Genomic DNA, 21,467 nt, shown 5'->3' with positions numbered 1-21,467 from the left:
TGATTTTACCATCCTGCCTCAAGGCCTGAGTATTTTAACTCGTTCGGGTCTGGCTACATCTATGTACCCACATCAGTAGAACAGAGTTTAAAATAATTGAATATCTGATTTGCAGTGTCCAACTGCAAATCGATTACTTAAAAAAGGCACCCCTTTTTTAAGTAATCGTTTTGAAAATACTATCATTCCATTTCTAATGTTTCAATTCACAGGCTTAGAGACTTTGCTTTCCATTATTGCAGAAAACATTTAGCAGGTGCTCTAAAATTAAGGTTATTGGTGGTGTTAGAGCAAGGTCAATTACACAAATTATCAAATGAATTACTGTTTGCAAATTCATAGTTTATACTATCTGCAAGCATGTGCAGCACTTTGGCTCGACCGAAAATCGTTTTTAAATGTGCTATAGAAATCAAATTTGATTTGATTTGATACTGTCTTGGCAAATAGCTTTAAAATCTTTACTTATTTATAACAAGATATGCATATGATTATAAAGGCTCTTACTCAGTTAAATTGTTAAAGGAAAGAGAGGGCAGAAAGAAAGATGGAGGTAAGCAGAGAGACAAGGAATGAACTGACATGTTTGAATGGAATTACCCACTGCTGCAAAGAAACAATGTAGTGTGATGTAATAGAAGAGTGACATCCACATCCGCCATTATTGTAAGTGTGTGTGTCTCTCTGTGTGTCTGTAATCTATATGAGACAGACATGATTTTATCATCTAAAAAGGCTGTGTGTTGAGAGTAGGCTATGGGAGTTGATAAAATGAAATTCCTTATCAGGGATCAACAAAACCATATCAGCCAAGATGTAGCCAAACGCAGTCAAAAGGAAATGGCGTATCCGCCATTGCTGCTCATTGCTTGTTCTTCCACCTAGGACACACACACACACACGCGCACACACAGGCACACAGGCACACGCATAGTGACGTAGGGCTCATGCTGCAAAACACCGTCAGGTTGTTATGGGCGTTAAACAGAATATATTTCCAGTTCAGTAAAAGTTGTTTTAACTGTGTTTCCTACGACAACATGTCCTTCACGGCACTACTTTGGTATTTGTCTAGCAATGCATAGTCATCCGCTTCTTCATGAGTGTCAAGAGCACATCAGTACCCGGATGGACTGTCATGGCCGCCGTCGCTGTGGATCCATAGAGAGGAGAGAAGGAAGGCAAATGTTTTTCCTGTGTGTTTTGTACACATTAACCTCCTTCTCATAATGTCGGTCGTTGACGGGACACCACCTGAACTTCCATCGAGTTCCTAGTAAGAAACAACACATTTTCCGTAACTTTAAATGTCTTCGCGTGGGTGGGGGCTTTTTTATTTTGGTGTAAAATAACTGCTTATTAAACTCAACAGACACGAACATTTTCGCAAAGTGTCTCACATGTTATCCACGTATCGAGGTATAAAATGCCACAGTGAAATAAAATACGGCAGCGTACATTGTACAGTCCTTTGTTGCTGTCTGTCTTCAGCCTTTTATTCTCCCACTGATGCAGCGTTCCCTCGCGTTTCCTAAACTTAGCGACTATGGAGCAAGTCACTCGAAGAAGTGAACACCCATTAATTTAGAAGAAAGATATCAAATAGTGAAGTGGAGGCTGAGATTCGCGTGTTTGTAACATGTTGCAGTTGTCCCTGTGTGATGTTAATGTTAAGGCTGAGTGGGGTTACAGTTATGAGACGAAGCAACTTTACTTTTCATCTCCAAGCTTCATTTATATCTGATGCATGCAGATGGTGTAGCATACCTGTCTGCACTCCAGGTGTTCCCTACAGTCCTGCTCACTTTCATTAAACACATAATTTCATATATACAGTTTATTACAAAGAATAATAGTTGAGTTTTATTTGTAAGCTGTTTATAGTGTTTTCAAGTAGATTACGTTATTAATATACATTGTTTAAGTTAGCCAAAGTGTTTGTGAAGACATTGTTAGCAGATAGTGTACGTTCTTATGTTGAATGAGCTGCTGCTGATAAGTCATTAAATCATGGCAGCCATTTTTTCCTCCAACATGGCTTCCACAGTGGTGACAGCTGACTGATACATATGGAGTCTAGGCTATTGCAGAGCCCCTGCTGACCAACATGTGTCATGATCTATTCAATGGAAAGGTGTACAAGTTACTTTGTTGAAAAACAACACTGCACATTTAATTGATCAACAAATTGTTTGTTTTTATATTGTCATTTAAGTTCTCGGATCATTTTATGAATTACTCAATATAATGTTTTGTTGTTATGCCTTTTCCAATTGCTGGGGTAGTTGTGTATGCTTCAGGTAGTTTAAAGCAATACTTGTCTCCAGAGGGAGCAGTGAGAAGTCTGATGAGAGGTCCAAATGATCTGACTTAAGTCTGGACAGTTGGAATGAAAGACTACAAGTTTGAAAGTAAAGGACACTCTGCAGTGAGGAGGATGTGAGCGTACTGTACCGTTGTAGCGCCTCACCTTTTCTGCAGGTAGAAGGTTACCTGCTATCCTCAATACATGGCCGGCTCTGACCTCACTGTTTTGTTGTCTGTTGCATTGTGGGTAATGTAGATTTTTACAAGGTAAACTACTGTAATGTTTGCCGTTAACAATAATCCTTGCCACTGGTTCTGCTTCCATTGTTTGTTAGACAGTGTCTGAGTTTTCTTTTTTTATTGATTGTTTAAGGCTTATATCCCTGAATGCACATCAATGCAGCTTTTTAAAAAAAATGTATTTGAACTCACGCAGCTTGTCTCACTTGTAAGTATAAGGGTGATCTTATACAGGGTGTTTTCCTGTTCTTGCTTTGAAATTACTATGATTAAATAGGTGAAAGCTGGTCAATACAACTTTTTGGAATGAATATCTGTATGTACCTTTATGACAATACACACGTAAATACTTAAGGTAGACAAAAAAACCTGAACACTTTCAAAAGCCAAGGGCTTCATATAAGATGACTTAACAATTAATGTTGCTGATAATCTTTTATTTTAGATGCTTTTATTCAAAGGCAGTTATTTCTCAAATTGTAGGCATGTCATTCAGCAGTTTGTCTTTTTTAAAGTATACTGTGGGCGATCCCCACAGGAGCAATTTGGGGTGAAGTGTCTCAGGGACACAACGACATGCTGACTGCAGTGGGGTTTGAACCTGTGCCCCCCTGACCCCAACACCCACTGCGCCACACGCCTCCCCTCAATTTACTTGTGAACAAACAAAAGTGTATTTAGTGTTACTCACCACAATTCATTGAGTATCTTTGATCCCTACCAAAAGTGCTACATGTATCTCCTCCCTCATTAAACGTTTTGGAAAGCAATTACAAGTCATTCAAATCCTCGATTGTACACATTCATGTTATCTAGTTTTCTTTCTCCAGTCAAATGCCACTGCCACTTTCAGATCAAGGGAAAAGTTCTAAACTAATATAATAATGTGTATTACCTCACCAACATGCACATGTCTGCTCAACAAAACAGATCCCTGTCCCTGTCATAAAGACTGCTCTATAAATCCAGAGGTCAACAACTCAACAGGATACCTTTGAGTCCTGACTGCCAACATGTAGTCTTGTTAAGATGTTAAGGGAAATGTTGTAGTGGCATGTCCTCTTCAGATAAATGTGAAACACTCATTGGAAGGCATTATATAAAGGTTATACAACATCTTAAGCATTAGCTACAGTTAGTAATGTGTGAGTGGACTATGTCACTCAGCAGCATATACCGCCTTTCATGTGGCTTAAGGGCTGTATAGAATGTATTTTTTTACATTCAAAGATTATCTATTGAATCGTTGAACGTGAGTTATTATATTTTTATGATGTTTCCAACCTAAATCGAGAAAAAAAGTGTTGTGCAGTAACGCAGCGTCCACACGGCAGCGTGCGTTGTGCGTGTCTGAAACTCGACCAACAACCAATCACATGAATCTCCCGCCCCGGACTCACAAGCACGCGGTTTGATTGGCTAGAGCTTGTACTGGCATATGATTTGATTGGCTGACGCTTCCGTCGAAGCTTCAAAAGTTGAACTTTTCTCAACTTTTGAAGCGAGCAACACGAGCAAAGCGAAGCGACGGAAGCACAATGCAGTTCGGCAAAGCGTGACGTCACCCCATTCAAAGTGAATGAGATGAAGCGTTGTGGACGTAAGATTGTTGCTAGACTGCTGTGTTAATACATGTGCTTTTCTCGCTTTATGTGCAGAAAGCCAGAAAAAAAGCGCAGTGAAAATGTTGTTTTTGAATTGCTAAATGCTTAAAACTGGATTGAGGAAAAATGTTTGGTTAGAAGCAGAACATTTGGTTGGATAGAAACAAAAGATAGCATCTTTATATTTCAATGAATGTTGACTAAGACGCTCTGGAGTTGGATAACACTAGTTTCAGACAAAGTCTTTGCTGCCAACACTCAAATCTAGTTCTGAAAAAATAATAGTTTTATTTCCACACATCTTGTTTAACAACGACATGTTTATTTAAATACCACACATTGTTCATTGTGTTTTAACAGAAATGTTAAATGTAGAGTTTGAGAATTTAAAGTAAGGTTGTGATTTATGCTTCTGTCTTACAGGCGCTGTGACCACGCTGCAGACTGCTTTTCCTCGACACGACATGCATTCATGTGTGAGTTTGTCCTAAAGGAGTACAGGTAATAACATTAATTAATACATTCATTGTTACCATGTTATTACCTCAGCAATGCAGACATCTTCAGTGTGGGTCTAATAATCTGTAATAAATATGTTTATTAAGTTGAGTGACCTGATGTTTTGGCACTTGTTTAGACATCATTTAGATTTACTACCCCTTTAAATGTCCTTCAACAAATACGACTTTACACAACTTTTGAAGCCTCGGCAGAAGCGTCAGCCAATCGAATCATATGCCAGTACAAGCTCTAGCCCAGGGGTGGCCAACCAGTCAGAGGTTAAGAGCCACATTTGTTCTATGTTACTGCAAAGAGCCACATCAAACACACAGTCACTGATACCGCTTGTTTCAGTTTTTTTTTTCTGGAGACAAGATTTCAACCACGTCACTGATGCATTTTTGTGGCATTGGGATATATATTTTTTAAATCCTCTGGAGCAGAGAGAGGAGCTGTGGATTATTGTTATTGATTAATGCATCAGTGTTTCTTAGGGTCAAAAACACTAAACTCACAACTTAAAATGAAAGCGTTTAGTTTATTTAATAAAAGAGCACATGTTCAATGTGAAAAGTGACAGTAGTTATAGATTATTTTCAATTTGGTGCTATGTATATATTTAAACATTTTTTTTATATATAACACCTGGAATTTCAGGGGGGGGGGTTGCGGCGCGGGGCTCTGTTGGCGGGGCGCAGCGCCCCTCCAAGACAATGGTAGGGGAAACACTGGATAGTATTTAATCAACGATTAAAGGTGATTGGTTCACTGCATTGCAGGTATTATTGTGATTGGCTCTTGGGCCACATCAAAATTAGACGCGCTCTCATCCTCTCATACTGACACCTGACACCACACATACACACGTAGGGAGAGCCGGTGTTGCAGTATAACTTGAGTCATGACAACTGGCGACATTCTATTATTTTCGTCATAGGAATCCGGGGCGTGTACATTGAGGACCCATTGTTGACTTACCAGGAAATAAACATGTCGATCGCCTCGTTTGTCGTTTACGTTCATCTTTTGCTATATCTGCCTTCCTACGATCACTTAGAAAAAAGTATTCAATGTTTACTTCAGATTAGCTCCACGTCAGAAATGATCATGCTTGTCATATGTCTATCTCCATAGAGGCTGAATCATCATGTTAATCACATAGCTATCATATGCCTCAAACAGTCCTGATGCTCTTTTGGTAAAGTAACTCAAAAGTAGGCTAATATAAAAGTAGTGTAACTCATTACATTTCAGAGACAGTAATATTGTAATGTAATGTAGCCTATTACTTCAAAAAGACAGTAATAAGTAATTGTATTACATTTTGGAAGTAACTTGCCCAACACTGCAGATGATCCAGTCATCTCGTTGCTGCTTTCGGGCTGCGAATAAACAACTTGTGTCTGAAGGTATGGACAGCTATCAAAGCTACTATACAGATCACATTAAGAACAATGTACAAATGTTATATATGTATTCAACGTGTGCCCCGCTGGACTTAGGCTACGTTTCTGTGGTTGACCGTTACTGTGACATATCAGTATAGCCACGGAAGATAGTTTGTGTGTTTCATTCCGATGCATCAAGGTTATTTTCATGTATGTAATTGTTTTTCCTGCACAGTGTAGAGTCTTGTTGTGATGAGAGGGATACAGGTATTTCATTAAAAAAAACGTGCTCCCTTGAGAATAGCTACAGAATTTATATCACAATTTAATCGAAGCTGATCACAACCTGTCATGAGTGATCCAGTCATCTCGATGAGTGTTCGGGCTGTGAATAAACGACTTGTGTTTTACTTTTAGGCTGTCTGAAGGTATGGACAGCTATCAAAGCTACTATACATCACATTAAGAACGATGTACAAATGAAAGTCGGACACAAATATATAATTTAAATGATTTATTCAAGTTTGCTATGTTTTGAACAGGCATCCACACAGTCACCTACTTTGTAATGTTTGATACCTCCCTGTAAGCATCACGATATCCACCTCTCACCCACAACCTCACATACGAGTACTGAATGTGCATCAAAGTGATCGTAGGAAGGCAGATATAGCAAAAGATGAACGTAAACGACAAACGAGGCGATCGACATGTTTATTTCCTGGTAAGTCAACAATGGGTCCTCATTGTACACGCCCCGGATTCCTATGACGAAAATAATAGAATGTCGCCAGTTGTCATGTCTCAAGTTATACTGCAACACCGGGACGAAAGTAACACGGGATGAAAGTAACGGAGCGGTTTTATCCGAGCCCAAACAACTTTGACCGGCCAAATTACGTCCGAATTATCAGCATTCAATACTTAACAGACCTACTAAATATCAGGTTTAACTGTCAGGAGTAGCTAGTGTTGTCACGATACCAACATTTTGGTTTCGATACCAAGTCAAGAATTGCGATTCCGATTATTTTTCGATACTTTTCTTAAAAAAAGGGAAACAGTCTTAAATGTAATTATTGTGCTTTATTTCACACCAGAAACATAACACAAACTTTTAAACAATGAGAACAATAAATAAAATAAATGACAAGAATTCGTATTAAATACAATTAATACATTTCTTACCGACAGGCCTCGTGGTGTCCGTAGGCTTGCCCTCACTGTCAGAGATATCGCTCAAATACTTCCAAATTTAGCTTCTGGCGTCTTTTTTGTCAACAAGCCGAGGCGCAGCGGCACTTGCACTCCCACTTGCAGCCATGCTTCTCGTTTTCTCACATGCTCTGGCAGCTAGCGAGTGCACGAGAGAGGGGAGGCACTTGAGCGTGCTTGAGAGGGGCGGGACTGCAGGCACGGCTGCAGTGCAGGGAGTGGAAGCAGAGCGCTGAACACACACGACTCTTATTAAAACGGCGCTTTCTCACCGGAGTACTTTTCCCCGTTATTCTTAAAGTACCGATACTAATGAAACGGAGGAATCGTAACGTTTTTAACGGCAGGGTATCGCGGTACCTTTCAAGTATCGGTACACCGTGCAACACTAGTCAGGAGTCAGTGTCTCTCCCCCAAACTCACACATATACAATTCGATATGAACTGAAGAGCCGCATGAAACTAGGCAAAGAGCCGGGTTGGCCACCCCTGCTCTTGCCAATCAAACCGCTGCTTGTGTGTCAGGGGCGGGAGATTCATGTGATTGGTTGTTGGTCGAGTTTCAGACACACCCGCCGCTGTGTGGACGGGCCGTAAGGAAGGAGTATCTCAAAGACTGTCTGGTTACATAACACGTGATGTTTTTTCTTACATTTCTTGTAATATTGGATATTGATGTTCGAGGATAGGGTTTGGCAGGTTTAGATTATTTCAAATTCTACTTTCTGCATGATGTCTACATGGTGAAACAGCATACTCAAAAATAAAGTGTAGGGGAGGCTGAATGGCAGAAACGCATCTCTGTTTAATGCACTACAGCTCAACACTAATACAAATATCATCCTCCAAAATGATCATCAAGTTTCCATTTTATCCACTTTTTATTGACTTGTCCATGCATGTACATTGTTCAAGATACAAACACATTTTTTTTCAACAATTGATACGGAAATTCACAAGAGAATTAATCATATTCCAAATAAAAGGCTTTAATGTTGCTATAATTTAAGTAATAACAGATTAAAGAGTTGTTGAATGCTGACGTCCACAGATAAATGACCACACATTCAATTTAATTACATGACATTTTGAAATACCAAGCATACCAAGTTGAAGGCAAAATTCTGAAAAGGTGTTACTCATTTTTCTAGGTACTGTTAATTATTGCGTGTCATTGGGGCCAGATACGAATGGTGTCCCATTGTCGAGGGGACCATAGCAAATGAAGCAAGCTTTAATGCACATTACTCTGGACCAGTCCTGAGAAGCCACAGTCACAAAGATACGTTGTGCTGAATGGTAGGATATGTTCAATAGTGAGGGAGGAACACTCATCACAATGCACCAGGACAGAGGCGCTCACCTCGCTGGGTTTCCCTTCAGCCTGCTGTCACATAAAACGCTCCAACAGCTGAGGCTGTGACGCTGTCCACATCGACTATATTGGATTTTATCTACTCATCGTCCATGCGTCTCGCTGTGACCGTAATGATTTACTCGAGCTGCAGTTTAGCATGATGTGCCATAATGGCTTTTGTCTGAGCATCTCTGCCTGATGTGTCATGTGTTGCCTTTTGTGGGAAAAGGTTGAGAAACATGTCAAATCTTCCTCTGGAAAACATGACGTGCCCTCAGTGCAATCTTCTTTTTAAAAGCCTCACATTTTTACAGATATTACAGAGAAACACTCAACATTTTCTACTTTTCAAATACATCAGCAAAATATTCAACTTTTGTGAACCACAGGGCGGGGCTCAGTTGTATGTAATTACATTTGAAGGTTTATCTGCTGTAGAGCAAGCTAGCTAGCTTTCTCTGCCAAGTAGCGACCCATAAGCATAACAATCTATCAGTGGCGAACCGTCAGTGCCTTCAAGGTATTCAGAGAATACCCTGGAACACTCAGATAAAACAAACAAAAAATCGATTTAATTATATAAATAAAATGTAATAAAATGTATATAAAATGAATAAATGAGAATGGTATCTGTGTTGGTGATCTGTAATATTACAGTGTTACGTTGATTTGTTTGTCTTTCTCGGACCATGCACTACGCATTTCAGTGGTTTTGTGTAAGAAAAGAAAGCAACCAATCAGATCTTGTTATCCTTCAACCAAGGTATTCTACATCCTTGATCGAAGGCCCTGGCCGTTGCACTGAATGAGAGCGTACGTTTGGACTGACAGTTTGATCAACCAATCATATATTGATTTGTAGCCAATGGGCGTATTCTTTCAGAGTTCCCCTCGGTTCCAGGGTGCTCTAGAAGGCTCACTAGTTAACTGGCTCGAGACAGAGGATCTAGAGATGAATGTGACGAAGCAATTCATGCCGTTTTATTGTTTTTAACGTTGAAATGGCAAGTGCAACAGGTGGAGATGAAGTTGTTGCGGAATTGTTGTGAGTACCCTTTTCAAGACGACAATTCAGTGAAAAGACGGACATTATAATGCCGCGGAGGGGAGGTGGGCGGCTCTACAGAAGGTCCAGTTGTGATAGACATGGTTCGCCACTGCAATCTATACAGCAGGAAAGGGTGCTTCAAAATAAAAATTCTGCACATAGCATTCTCAACCCTCTAACGCTATCTGTGCTTTTTCTGCATGCTTTTAGCGCCACCCAGTACAGTCATAATTGGTTTAAAGAAATACAAACAAGTCGGAGCAATGTTTCCCTATAGCAGAAGGATAATGTGTGGAGCCAGTCCCCCCGATACAGTAGACATTATTTAAAAAACTTTTGTTCACTCTTTGCAGTTTAGCTTTAGCTGCATGATGCTCTTGTATTTTTCAGTGCAAAAAAACCTGTCACAGTGGTCGGTTCATTGAATGAACAACATGCTGGGCCATGTAGGACATTATCAGCTCTGTTTTAATGTCTTACTTTCAACAGCAACTGTGCAAGTTTCCAGCAAAGCCACAAGCCCAAAGGAGATAGATATGAGGTGTGTGAAGGTCAATAAGCTGTCAATGTAATGTCATGGTAAGCTTGAGGCTTTACAAAGGCAAATGTGGTCTCAAATGGTTTATTTTTTCAGTGAGATTTGCACTGTAATTGAGAGCTTAGCATGGGAGCAAAAACAGGTCTGTGAGAAGATAATTTGCATGCAAGCAGGGAGGAGAGACTTAGTCTTCAGATTGGCGTCATTTGTTTCTCTGAGCTTTCAGTGAGCAGGCAGCAGTCTGAGCCAAGCAGCGTGTGTCACTTCCGCCTACATTGACAACGCTGGTATGCAGACCAGAGATTCAGTTTTGACTATATGTCTTTCAATATCTGTATTTTGCTTTTACGGTGAGCTGAAGATAATTGTTTCCTCTAAATTTGAGGGGTCATTAATGGGGGAAGTGTGTCAATATTAGGGGTGTAACGGTTCTCAGAATTCACGGTTCGGTATGTACCTCGGTTTTGGGGTTACGGTTCGGTACGGGTTCGGTACAACAAGAAAAAGCAAAAAAAAAGTCCCAAATGCATAATTCCAGGTTTGTTTATTATTTATTTTGAACAGTAGTGCAAGTTTCAGTTTAAAAATAAGGAACTTTAACATTTTGAATAATTAACTTTATTACACAGTTAAAAACAAACCACAAACAGTACCACACACACTCAGATGGCCAGATTATCTATAATGGCTGATGTCAATAAGCTGTAAAACTAAAAAGAATGTCTTCAAAATATTCCAAAAATAAATAACAAGATAGTGTTTCAATCACTTTCAATCACAATCAATAAAAGCCGGGGTCCTCTATTATTGCATAAGCCGTTATTGCATAGCCGTTGAAAAACATATGCCAATAGCTTCCGTTATTTATTTTGGTCTCACAGCTTTCATGTCTATTGGTTTATTAAAAACAGCGGGGATAAGCTGTTTGAACTGCAACTGCTGTTGTCTTTTGCCGGGCTCCGGTGATTGGCAAATCTGGGTGATGCCTTCTGATATAATAATAATAATAATACATTTAATTTATATAGCACTTCTCATCTGCCAAGACAAATCTCGAAGTGCTTCACAACAAAGGATACTAATACACTTTGATAGATTAAACAAATAATTGTAATAATAATAAGAAATCAAAAAATAAAATATAAAATATAAAGTACAAAAATAAAAGTCGGTGATAGCGATAAAAATGGCAGTACTCCAGGTGTACCATGCTCAAAGTTTATTGGAAGGCCTGCCAAAAGAAGAGGGTCTTAAGGCCGGTTTTGAATACCTCGGTGGAAGGGGCAGATCTCAGCTGATCTGGGAGGGAGTTCCAGAGGCGCGGGGCGAGTGAGCAGAAGGCTCGGTCTCCCATTGTTCGGAGACGTGTGCGGAGGATGTAAAGAAGAGGAGCGTGGCTGGAGCGGAGAGAGCGGGTAGATGTCTGGGTATGGATGAGGTCACAGAGGTATTTTGGGCTTTGTCCATTCAGGGCTTTGTACGTGAGGAGCAGAACCTTAAACTGGATCCTGTAGTGGACCGGGAGCCAGTGTAGTTTTGCAAGTATGGGGGTTATGTGTGCGGACCTTTTTGTACCGGTGAGAACTCTGGCTGTGCTGTTCTGGAGAAGTTGCAAGCGGTTGATGGATTTGGCTGGGAGACCGGAGAGGAGTGCATTGCAATAGTCTAGTCTTGAGAAGACGAGTGCATGAACCAGTTTTTTAATGATTTAGCATGTTAGGCGTGTGTTACTATTAGCATACCGCACCGCTGTCGAACAACGCCGACACACCGTCCTCGTCCGATCCACCACTCGCATCGTTATTGTAGTCCACAGGGAACCCGAAATGTTCCCACACAGCTGATTTAAAAGAAACAGGTGGGTCTTCTAGCTCCTGTGTGTTATCTGAACTCGCCATACTAACTTTTCTTCTTCTTGTATTTTGTTCGTTTTGTTGTGTTTTCTTCTTGTTCTTCATTTGTTGTTTAAGGGCGGCTGGCAAACAGCTTTTAGGCACAATACCGCCCCCTGGATTATAAATAGTGTAATGGATACTGCCCTGAATGACAGACTTTTTTCCCACTTGTAAAAAAAGGCGTATTCGTCGTGTGACTGCATGCACCGAACCGTGACGTCCGAACCGTGACGGTACAGGACGAATACGGATACCGTTACACCCCTAGTCAATATACAACATTATAACAAAATGCATATTATTATTGGCAATAACTAAATTGATTGATGGAGTGTTAGATAGTTTTACTTCAACTTTGGCCTATACAGGCTACGTGAGCCATCTTTGTGCCACTCACTGTGGGTTGTATTGCTGTGTGCTCAGTGGTGTACAGTACGGAGCCCCATAGGGGGACAAGGAGAACAATTATTTGATTAAAAAAAATGTTTTGCGAGATCTCACAAAACCCCTTTGCGAGATCTCGCAATACTTTTGCTAGATCTCGCAAAACTTTCCATTTAGCTCAATGTACTTCCTGGTCAGTTCGGCAACACAGAAACCACAACAATGGAGCGGTTCATCGATTTTACTTTGAGCTTGGCCTTAAATATAAAGATATAACATCAGTGCTTGGCAATAGGCACAGGTTTCACATAAGTGAAACCTCAAGAGAACACTCAGAGCGAGGGGACATGCACATTGCAAAGCATACTCTGAGCTGAGTTATTGACAGATTCGAATTTTGCGGATCAATTACTCATGAACATAACGTTGTCAAAATACAAACAACGTGACTTTACAATCATAGCAAGGTAGACAACGAGCTACAGAGTCGTTTTTATCAGAACAGTTCGATACGCGCCGTCATCCGAGCTAAACTTCAAGAATTGGTCACAATCTGCAGCTGGAGGAGGGAGAGGAATGCTTAGGGACCGTCTACAAACTGCAACGGGGTTTTGCGAGATCTCGCAAAACTTATTTTTTTTTTTCAAATAATTTTTTTTCTCTTCTCCATGTCCCTAGGGGGCTCCGTAGTAAAGCAACAAAGTGCACATATTCAAGTACTGTAATTAACTACAATTTTTAGGTACTTGTACTTTACCTTAGTATTTCCATTTTATGCCATTTTATACTTTTACTCCACTACATTTTGGAAGCAAATATTGTACTTTTTCGTAAGCAAATACATTTATTTGAAAGCTTACGTTACTAGTTACATTTGGGATTTAGATTATATATCTAAATACAAAATATGAATCATTAAATAAATCCAGACATATGTTAAATATCTAGCAGGAATATATAAAGCAACTCAAATTAGCTGCACTGTGTAGCTGTGATGAACACGTTAATGCTTCAATAATCACAATCCTTTTATTTAATATATGATTTTGAAATGGTCCATTACGCATAACAAGTACTTTTACTTTTGCTACTTTAAGTATATTTTGATGCCGGCTACTTACATTAATAGCTGCACTGATCAAATATTATTTTTTCACCAATTTAATTTTCTTTTGTTTTGAGATTTGCCAGTACGGGCTTCAAATTACTTTTTGATAACAATTTATGACACTACTGATTTAAAAAAGTTCTTAGGCCATTTAATTAATTTGTCACTTTTGTTCCACACCTTCTAAAATGTAAATGCTATTTAGTTTGTCATTGTTGACTGAGAATGCATGCACTGTACTACATACATAAAACCTTTTGTTGATAAATGCATTTAGAGTAAGTGGGACTCGTCTGACTGCTAATGAAAACTCTTTTGTTTACTTTCCAGATATCTGTAGATTTACAACTATGGAAGAAGACCTCACAATACTGACTGATTCTCTGAAAAACTGCAACACGGGAGATGAAAAAGAAAAGGTCAAAGACTTTGTGTACAAGCATTTCAGAGAAGTGGCAGACGGGTCGCTCTTCAATAATGCAGAAGAATCTTCCAATAAGGACCATGGAAGTTCTTCCAAGAAAGAGAAACAAAGTCTTAAAAAGGCCCATTGTAAAACTCAGCAAGGTGCTGTCTTCTCTGGAAAGATTCTGAGCTTTGGATGCTCTGTGTGTAAAGATGATTCCACATATAGCCCCAATGATCTCCTTAAGCATTTCCGAGCGGCCCATAAAGGAACCCTTCCTACGTACCCTTGTGACTTGTGCGCTTTTTCCACACACGAGTTCCCTGCTCTTCAACGCCATCGGATTGAGCACAGGAATACTCTGGTTACATGTGAGCTCTGCAACAACGATGTTCAGTACTCTTTGCTATTGCTTACCAGACACTACATCATGTGTCACAGTCTAAATGGACAGTTTAACTGTGACTGGTGCGAGTTTACAACTGTGGATGCAGGTACATTCGTCCAGCACATCCATCATCACAATGAGAGTCCTTGGAAGTGTTTAAAATGCAGACATATCAGCCTGAATGAAGAGGCTCACCAGAAGCATAAGAAAGCTCACTCGTGTACATTCCCCTTCACTTGTCAGATCTGTGGATATGGTGCATCAAGAAGCGACTATCTTAAAAAACACACTGTAGCTGTTCACAAAGAGCATGCTGAGAGACGGAATGTATGGACAGCTTTAGAAGACAGCGGCACTTCAGCAAATTCATCTGCAAGCTTAAAACATTTGTTGAAAAAGGGTGGTGAATCACAGGAAGCTCAGAGGATATCAAAACTAAACTGTCTTTCTGGAAGTCAAAACCAAAATGGCAGGCTAATCAAACCAGAGATATCCTTTGAGGAGACCAACCACTTGGTGGATGCAAAAAAGGAAAGAAAATGTATTCATAATAAAGAGCAGTCAATGTCAGAGATGTTACAGGAATGTGACACCTCTCCAAGCTCTGATGCTGCCAATCTCGCCAATCCAAATGGACTGACTGTTCTGATGGTGAAGAATAAAATCTCTCTTCCCCCCAACTGCACTACCAAAGTGATGGGATTCAAGATGGTTGATGGCAAAAAACATTTAGTACTCAAAGTAATACCAACAGCAAAGCAAGATTCATCCATCCAGAACCACTCCCTAGTTGAAGATGTTGGCTCAGCACCAAATCCTGAGTCAGATAAAAGTAAAGTCTCTAATGAGAATGGGGAATTCTCTAACAGCAATAACTTAACATCACATTGTTTAGCTCTTTCACCAAGAAGTGGGTCTTCCGTACCGATGGATCAGGACGATATTCTGGCAGTTAAAGTAAAGATTGAGGAGGAAGAAACTTCTGTTTGCAACATTGATTCCACACCACCTAGAGCTGACGTAGAGGAGCAAACTAACCCTTTACCTAGAAGGTCTTCGACTTGTGCAGATACGTTATACCCAATGACTGATGAGTTTGATCATGCAGGCAAAAAAAATCACGCAAGTCAGATAACCTGCTCAGAGAGAAGCAAGTTCGATAATAATTCAGTCTCTGCAACATTGAAACCTGATTCAACCTACCATAGTGGTCCTCAAATCAGTAATACATCACCAATATGTGCTAGGAAGATCACTACTTTATCTTCACCTTTAAAAGTTGCTCAGGAAATATTGTCTTTAGAACACGTTTCCAAAGAAACTATTGAGAATTGTGGGGCTGCAGATGAGTTATTAATGACTGATACAGAAGCAGATAAACTCAATGATGACCAATATTGTCAGAGTACTCCAGAAAAAACTGATAGAGGTAAAAGTCAGATTAAACATAACAACAGCAAGCTAAATGTTAAGCATTTGACTAATCCATCACTTCAATCAGAGTTAGCCCAACCCAGTACAGGAAGCTGCAGAGAAAGTGCTATAGGCTCAGAAAACTCAAACACACAAAACTCCCCAAACCAAGAAGTATTTACATTTCACAATTATTCCAAGGAAACATTTGGCACTCCACCCAAATCTACCCAACACTTTGACAATATGTCGGAACATTCAGCAGACAAAGAAAATATGTGTGAATCATCACAGTTTAGGTTGACATTGGCAGAGTCTCCAGATCCAGGAGAGGACTCGGATCAAGAAGATGTGCCAGATGGTGACATTGATGAGGGCACAGGTAGTGTTGAGGATCCTTCCACTGAGGATGAAAATCCTGATTCAGTGTTCCAAGACTTTAATATTATCAAAATAGAGGAGGATAGCATTCCTATATCTGACAATCAATCAGAAACAAAGGGTAATTCAACTGGCCTGGGCAATTTTGTGGAGGAACATTCAGATGCAATAATTTCGCAACAACTAAATAAGGAAAGAGTTGAACTCTCTAGTAATGATTCTCTAAAACAAACTAAAACAGCTCTTCGATTTCTTCAGTTGCCAGAGGGTAAGCAGTCAGTGTTCCTGAGAACTACTGAGAATAAATGTGCCATGCCCAAGGCAACTCCAGGTTTCAAACTGATAACAAATTCTGCAAGTCCCCAGATCAACGTATCTTATATGAAGCCAGGGTTTGAAAATGGCAGGAGGGTAGGTGCATCAGCACCAAAGGCAGGAGCTTCTGAAAAAGGGACAACACTTCTCTCTGCTGTTCAACCAGGTGTTGGCACCACCTCAAATCACTACCTTATCAACAGCCAAGGGTTAAAGGGCCCTGTACTCTTTTCAAGCACACCACATAATACACCTACAGACAAAACAGCAAAGACACAGCCAACTTGCTACTTGGTACAGAGGTCGGTTCCATTTGGTCAGACCCCCAGTGCTCCTGGCCTCAGACTGGCAAGTACACAACTCCCACTGAACTCAAAGCCCGTTCTGGCCATGCCTGTGAACACTACAGATAAAGCCAACACTTTGCAGACGGGGCGCCAGGCATTCTTGCTTCGCTACATTTCTCCACCCAAATCAGGATTACGGTTGAATAACCAAGAGACAAAGACTGGAACACAGTGTAGCCAAACCAGTGAAAGTACTGGAAACAAAGTCATGTTTAAAATTGTCAGTCCTACAGGAAGCCTTCTCACAAGTGGTGCTCCCACCTCAAGCAATCAACCTTTGTTTTTGGCCACCAGACCTCAGACCCAGTGTTTTCTGGTGTCATCAAACAAAACCAATGCAAATTCATCCAATGGAGTAACAAAATTCATCCCAATACACAATACTGCACAAATAGATGTCAATGAATCTTGTATTTCACCCTCTCGGATGAATGTAAAGCTTCAACTGTGTGAAGCAGAGAAACCTATCCTAGCCCCAAGGCCAATTCGTCCCCCAAGCCAAAGGAAAAGGCGCAGGAAAACATTGTTCGACGAGCTTCCAGCTACAGTGCATAAAGCTAGAAGACTCTCGAATAAAGGACTGCCTGAGAAAGAGACTACTCTGTTATGGAAGCCTATAGCCAAAGAAGTAGAAAGGACACTGAGGCTTGCCCCGTTCAGTTCTCTCCAGCAGATCAAATGCCCTCATAGATTCCAACCTGTTGTGGTGCTCAATCATCCAGATGCTGACATTCCCGAGGTGGCCAATATTATGAAGGTAGTAAACAGGAACAAAGGTGCAGTTACTAAAGTCTCTCTATCTCAGAAAACAATCCAAGCTCTCTCTGAGCAAGGAGCTCTTTGGAAGAATTCCTTGACCAAAGGTGCATCGTTTCATAGCGACGATACAAGACCCCGGCCAGTTCTGAGTTCTGTCAGAGAGCGGTTCCTCCTGAAAATGAAGTTGAGGAAAAAGAGCAAAAAGAAGTATGAGGTAGTTGACCCTCGACCACGTTGTGCACAAGAGGCTGTGGTGTTTGACTGCTGGTTTTGTGGTCGGCTCTTTAACAACCAAGAAGATTGGATTGGCCACGGCCAGCGACACCTCATGGAGGCAACTAGAGACTGGAATAAACTGTTCTGAACATTTCAAATCACCTCCGAGTGGAATAACTTCTCTTTTTCGGTGTGAAACAAATGGTTCGAGTTGTATATTTTTAATGACCTTCCACACTATTTTTGTTTAATGTTGTGTTCCTGTAAATACATATTCTGAAGCAAATCATAGTTTATCTTTTCATAGGTGCATTTTCTGGTAAACTGTACTGTAAGCATGATCTCTATCATGCATGCACAGGTCACATTGAACTGCGAAAATGGTGCACTGTAATTAGGAGAGTTGCAAGATCACTAGTTCGATTAAAGGGACAGGAGTATTCTGAGCTGGATTGAATTGCTCAGGTGATTTCATATTAATCTTGTTTGTCATTTTTGCTCATACATTTTAAGTAAGCTGATGCCTAGTTTAAGGGACTTTAGTATCTTATTTGCTTAACTTTAAAGCTTGCATAACAACTCCTTTGTTAAATGCTTGTCATGGAAGAATGTTCTGGTCCAAATTGTTACATTTTGTATGATGTTTTATTAATGACGATTTCATTTTACTCTATTCTATCATCAGGGGTAGATAACAGTTTCCTTGTCAGGGTTTTGCCAACCTGTAGCATATATTTGTAATAACTAGAGCTGAGAGTTTCCCCAAGTTATCTTTTAAGTCTGCCGTCAGTGTTGGTTTAATAAAATACCTTTGCAGAACAATGGTTAAACTAGGGCTGCAACTTAGTCTTTGTTTTCAGTCCAAATCCCACAGATACTACGTTTATTATCACATCAAACGAGTTAAAGGAGCAAATCATCTCCATTTAAAAGCCAGAATCGTGCAGTATATAGCATCTTTGTCTGAAAAACGGACTATTGAAAAGTTGAAAAAACATTTTCCTGTTGATTGAGCAATGGCTTTACCTGTAGGTCAAACATATTACCTTTCTTATATTAAAGCAGGTTTTAAAATAATGGCTTGGTAATAATAATATAACAAATCCAATTGCTTTTATTTTTGTAATTTAAGATACCGTTAATCAACCGCAACATTTGAAATGATTTCACATTGAAAGCCTGTTAGGAAGGTAATCAAACCTGTATAAACCAGAATAATGTCAAACATATTTCTGAGGGTCAGAAGGACGATGGTGGTTTTTATGATGGGATGGGTTGGCTGGATTCCCCAGAAATCACAACAATGTTTACTTTACAGGAATAGATTAGGGTGTGTAAAAAAATCTGAAATGGCTTGTTTGCTATAGAACAAAAAAACATACTTTTAGTAATGAATTTAAAGTTACTGTCACATTTGTTTTAAAACTGTAATCATTTATACCGTAGTAGGAGCCCTGGACTCTGTATCAACTCTTCTTGCATTCTGTTATTTAATCTGTTCCCTACCATCAAGTCCAATATTTGGACATTTGTTTCAATGTTACGTTTGACACTTTTTTCATGGCGACAGGACAGGGACTTTGTTTCTTTAGGATGTTAATGATTGTATTACATGATGATGGATCTGTGGAATTCATGTTTTATTCTATTTAATATGCAAGTGATTGAACAATGTAAGCCATACTGATGTTTTTATACTTTCACAATGCTTGTTTGGAGCACGTCTAAATTACTGAAGTTCTGACCTCAGCAGGTCCTGAATTTTACCAGCATTTACTAAATGTTCATCTTTATCTTTGCTACAATCATCAACAACAAACATTTATTCCACATTAGGTCAAGTCCCTGAAATCATTTTCTGTAACACTCCTACAAATGTATCATGTGTAGTATCTACATTCCACTCATATTTGTAACTTACAAATGGAACCAAACAAGCATAAACCTTCACTAGCATTATGGGGACTTCTCTTTTGTAAGACATTGTTAAACATTATGGAAAATATGCTTACTTAGAGTGAGCTGAGAAGATTGAAATGTCTGTGTCCTTACTACAAAGCTGGAGTTAGCTTAGTTAGCCTAGCTTAGCATAAAGAGGGGAAGCAGGGTAAAGTCAAAAACACTCTACCTACACCTGAAAGCTCCCTCCGCTGTTCATTAAATCTGTGTTGTGGTTTAAGGGGGAGTTGGCACTATTTCTTGAAGAACACCGGCGTATCCCTCCACCCAATACTTCTGCAAAGTGCCCCGGCTACAGAGTGTTTTTAGATATGCCAAGTCAGCATAGGCCTAGCTCTCTGTACAGACTGCTTGAAGACAGTGACTGAGGTTCAGCTTGTACATTCTTAAGACACAAGGCTCATTAAAGTTATATAAGTTAGATAAATGTTCCTTAATTCCAAATTTAGACTAGCATTGTATTTATACGTTTTCTTATTTTGGAGCTCACCCCCTAATGCAGTTAAAAACGATCACAGCCAAATGGATGCCAACACCAAATGACTTCTGGCTTTTATTTCAGTTTGTTTCAGAGTTTCATGTTTCTGATGGGAATGCACAGAGTCTTCTTCTCTGCTCTCAGGCCAAAGAACTGTTTGGTGGTATAACATGTAAACAGTTGATGGGATTTCTAACACGAGTTCTGAACTGTGATAACTACAAACCACTCATGTGATACACTACTACATCAGCTAATTGTGTCCGTTGTATGAGCCGAAATTGAAACGTGAATAATATTTGATATCTGTTTTGAGTTTGTACATAAACACAACTCCATGTACAGTACACTGCTCCTGTCCACATCTTTCCCCAGTCTTTCCTCATGCAAAGTGCCTCGAATGTCCTTTAGCAGGTTGACAATGAGTACTGTATTATTTTGTTCAACTTAGTGGTTCACTCCCCTTTAATAAATGTACATACCCTATGGATTTATTGTGGTGGCTTGTTATTGTTATCAGGAATAATGAAGTAGCCTGTCCTTCTGATGGATGTTTAAAAGTGATGATGCTGAGAAGATCCACACGAGGGCAGCACCAGACAACATATTACAGGATGTCCCATCTGACTGAGTTAGCTCAATAATCCCATGTGGGCATAACCACAGAAAACATTTTTGGCATCAAACTATATTTGAACTAGATATTCTTATTAATAGAGGACTTCAAAGAACTGTATGGAGCGCACAGATGCTGTGGATTTGTTTTATTTGGAAACCATTGATAACAACAAACTTAACTGAATATCTCATAACAATAATAAACACAAGTCCTCTGATGTAATGAATTCCCTGCACAGAAACACGAGTGTTCATTTATCATTTCTGACCGTGGTCCTGTCCAAAAGCTTAAAACACACTTATCATAGTATATGATATATATATATAAACCTTTTATACTAAGAGAATGATGAAATATGTTTGACCTTGGAGGTCATTTAAACTGTGACTGGAAAGCAACTTCTAATTACACTTCACAATGTTTCCCTTGAGATATAATCCATTCTGCATTGTTCTGTTTAGAATATTTATTTTGTTACTTGTTCAGTTTGTTGAACACAAAATGACTCGCTAAAACTCCTGCTCAATCGCTCTCTGAATGAAGACAAATAGAAAGTGTAAATAGAATACAATAAAACTGGAAAACACTCAACTAAAAGGCT

The 21,467-nt window shown here is 39.7% G+C and overlaps 1 protein-coding gene across 1 annotated transcript; it reads left to right on the top strand.

Moving 5' to 3' along the window:
* The first annotated feature begins 913 nt into the window (after positions 1 to 913).
* si:ch211-214e3.5 (zinc finger protein 518A) lies at positions 914 to 20,737 on the top strand. Its single transcript, XM_034214859.1, has 3 exons — positions 914 to 1,276; positions 4,575 to 4,652; positions 13,916 to 20,737. Exon 3 carries the CDS (start codon positions 13,936 to 13,938, stop codon positions 17,956 to 17,958), a length of 4,023 nt encoding a protein of 1,340 aa, XP_034070750.1. The 5' UTR covers positions 914 to 1,276; positions 4,575 to 4,652; positions 13,916 to 13,935; the 3' UTR covers positions 17,959 to 20,737.
* Positions 20,738 to 21,467: the final 730 nt, after the last annotated feature.

Source organism: Gymnodraco acuticeps, unplaced genomic scaffold (assembly GCF_902827175.1).
Source record: "Gymnodraco acuticeps unplaced genomic scaffold, fGymAcu1.1, whole genome shotgun sequence".
Lineage (NCBI taxonomy): Eukaryota > Metazoa > Chordata > Actinopteri > Perciformes > Bathydraconidae > Gymnodraco > Gymnodraco acuticeps.
Note: the sequence above shows the minus strand (reverse complement) of the source record. Positions and strands in the feature narration are given on the sequence as shown.

What these genes read in the sequence shown, in the direction of transcription:
- si:ch211-214e3.5 (XM_034214859.1), top strand. Translation starts at nt 13,936, where the DNA reads ATGGAAGAAGACCTCACAATACTGACTGATTCTCTGAAAAACTGCAAC.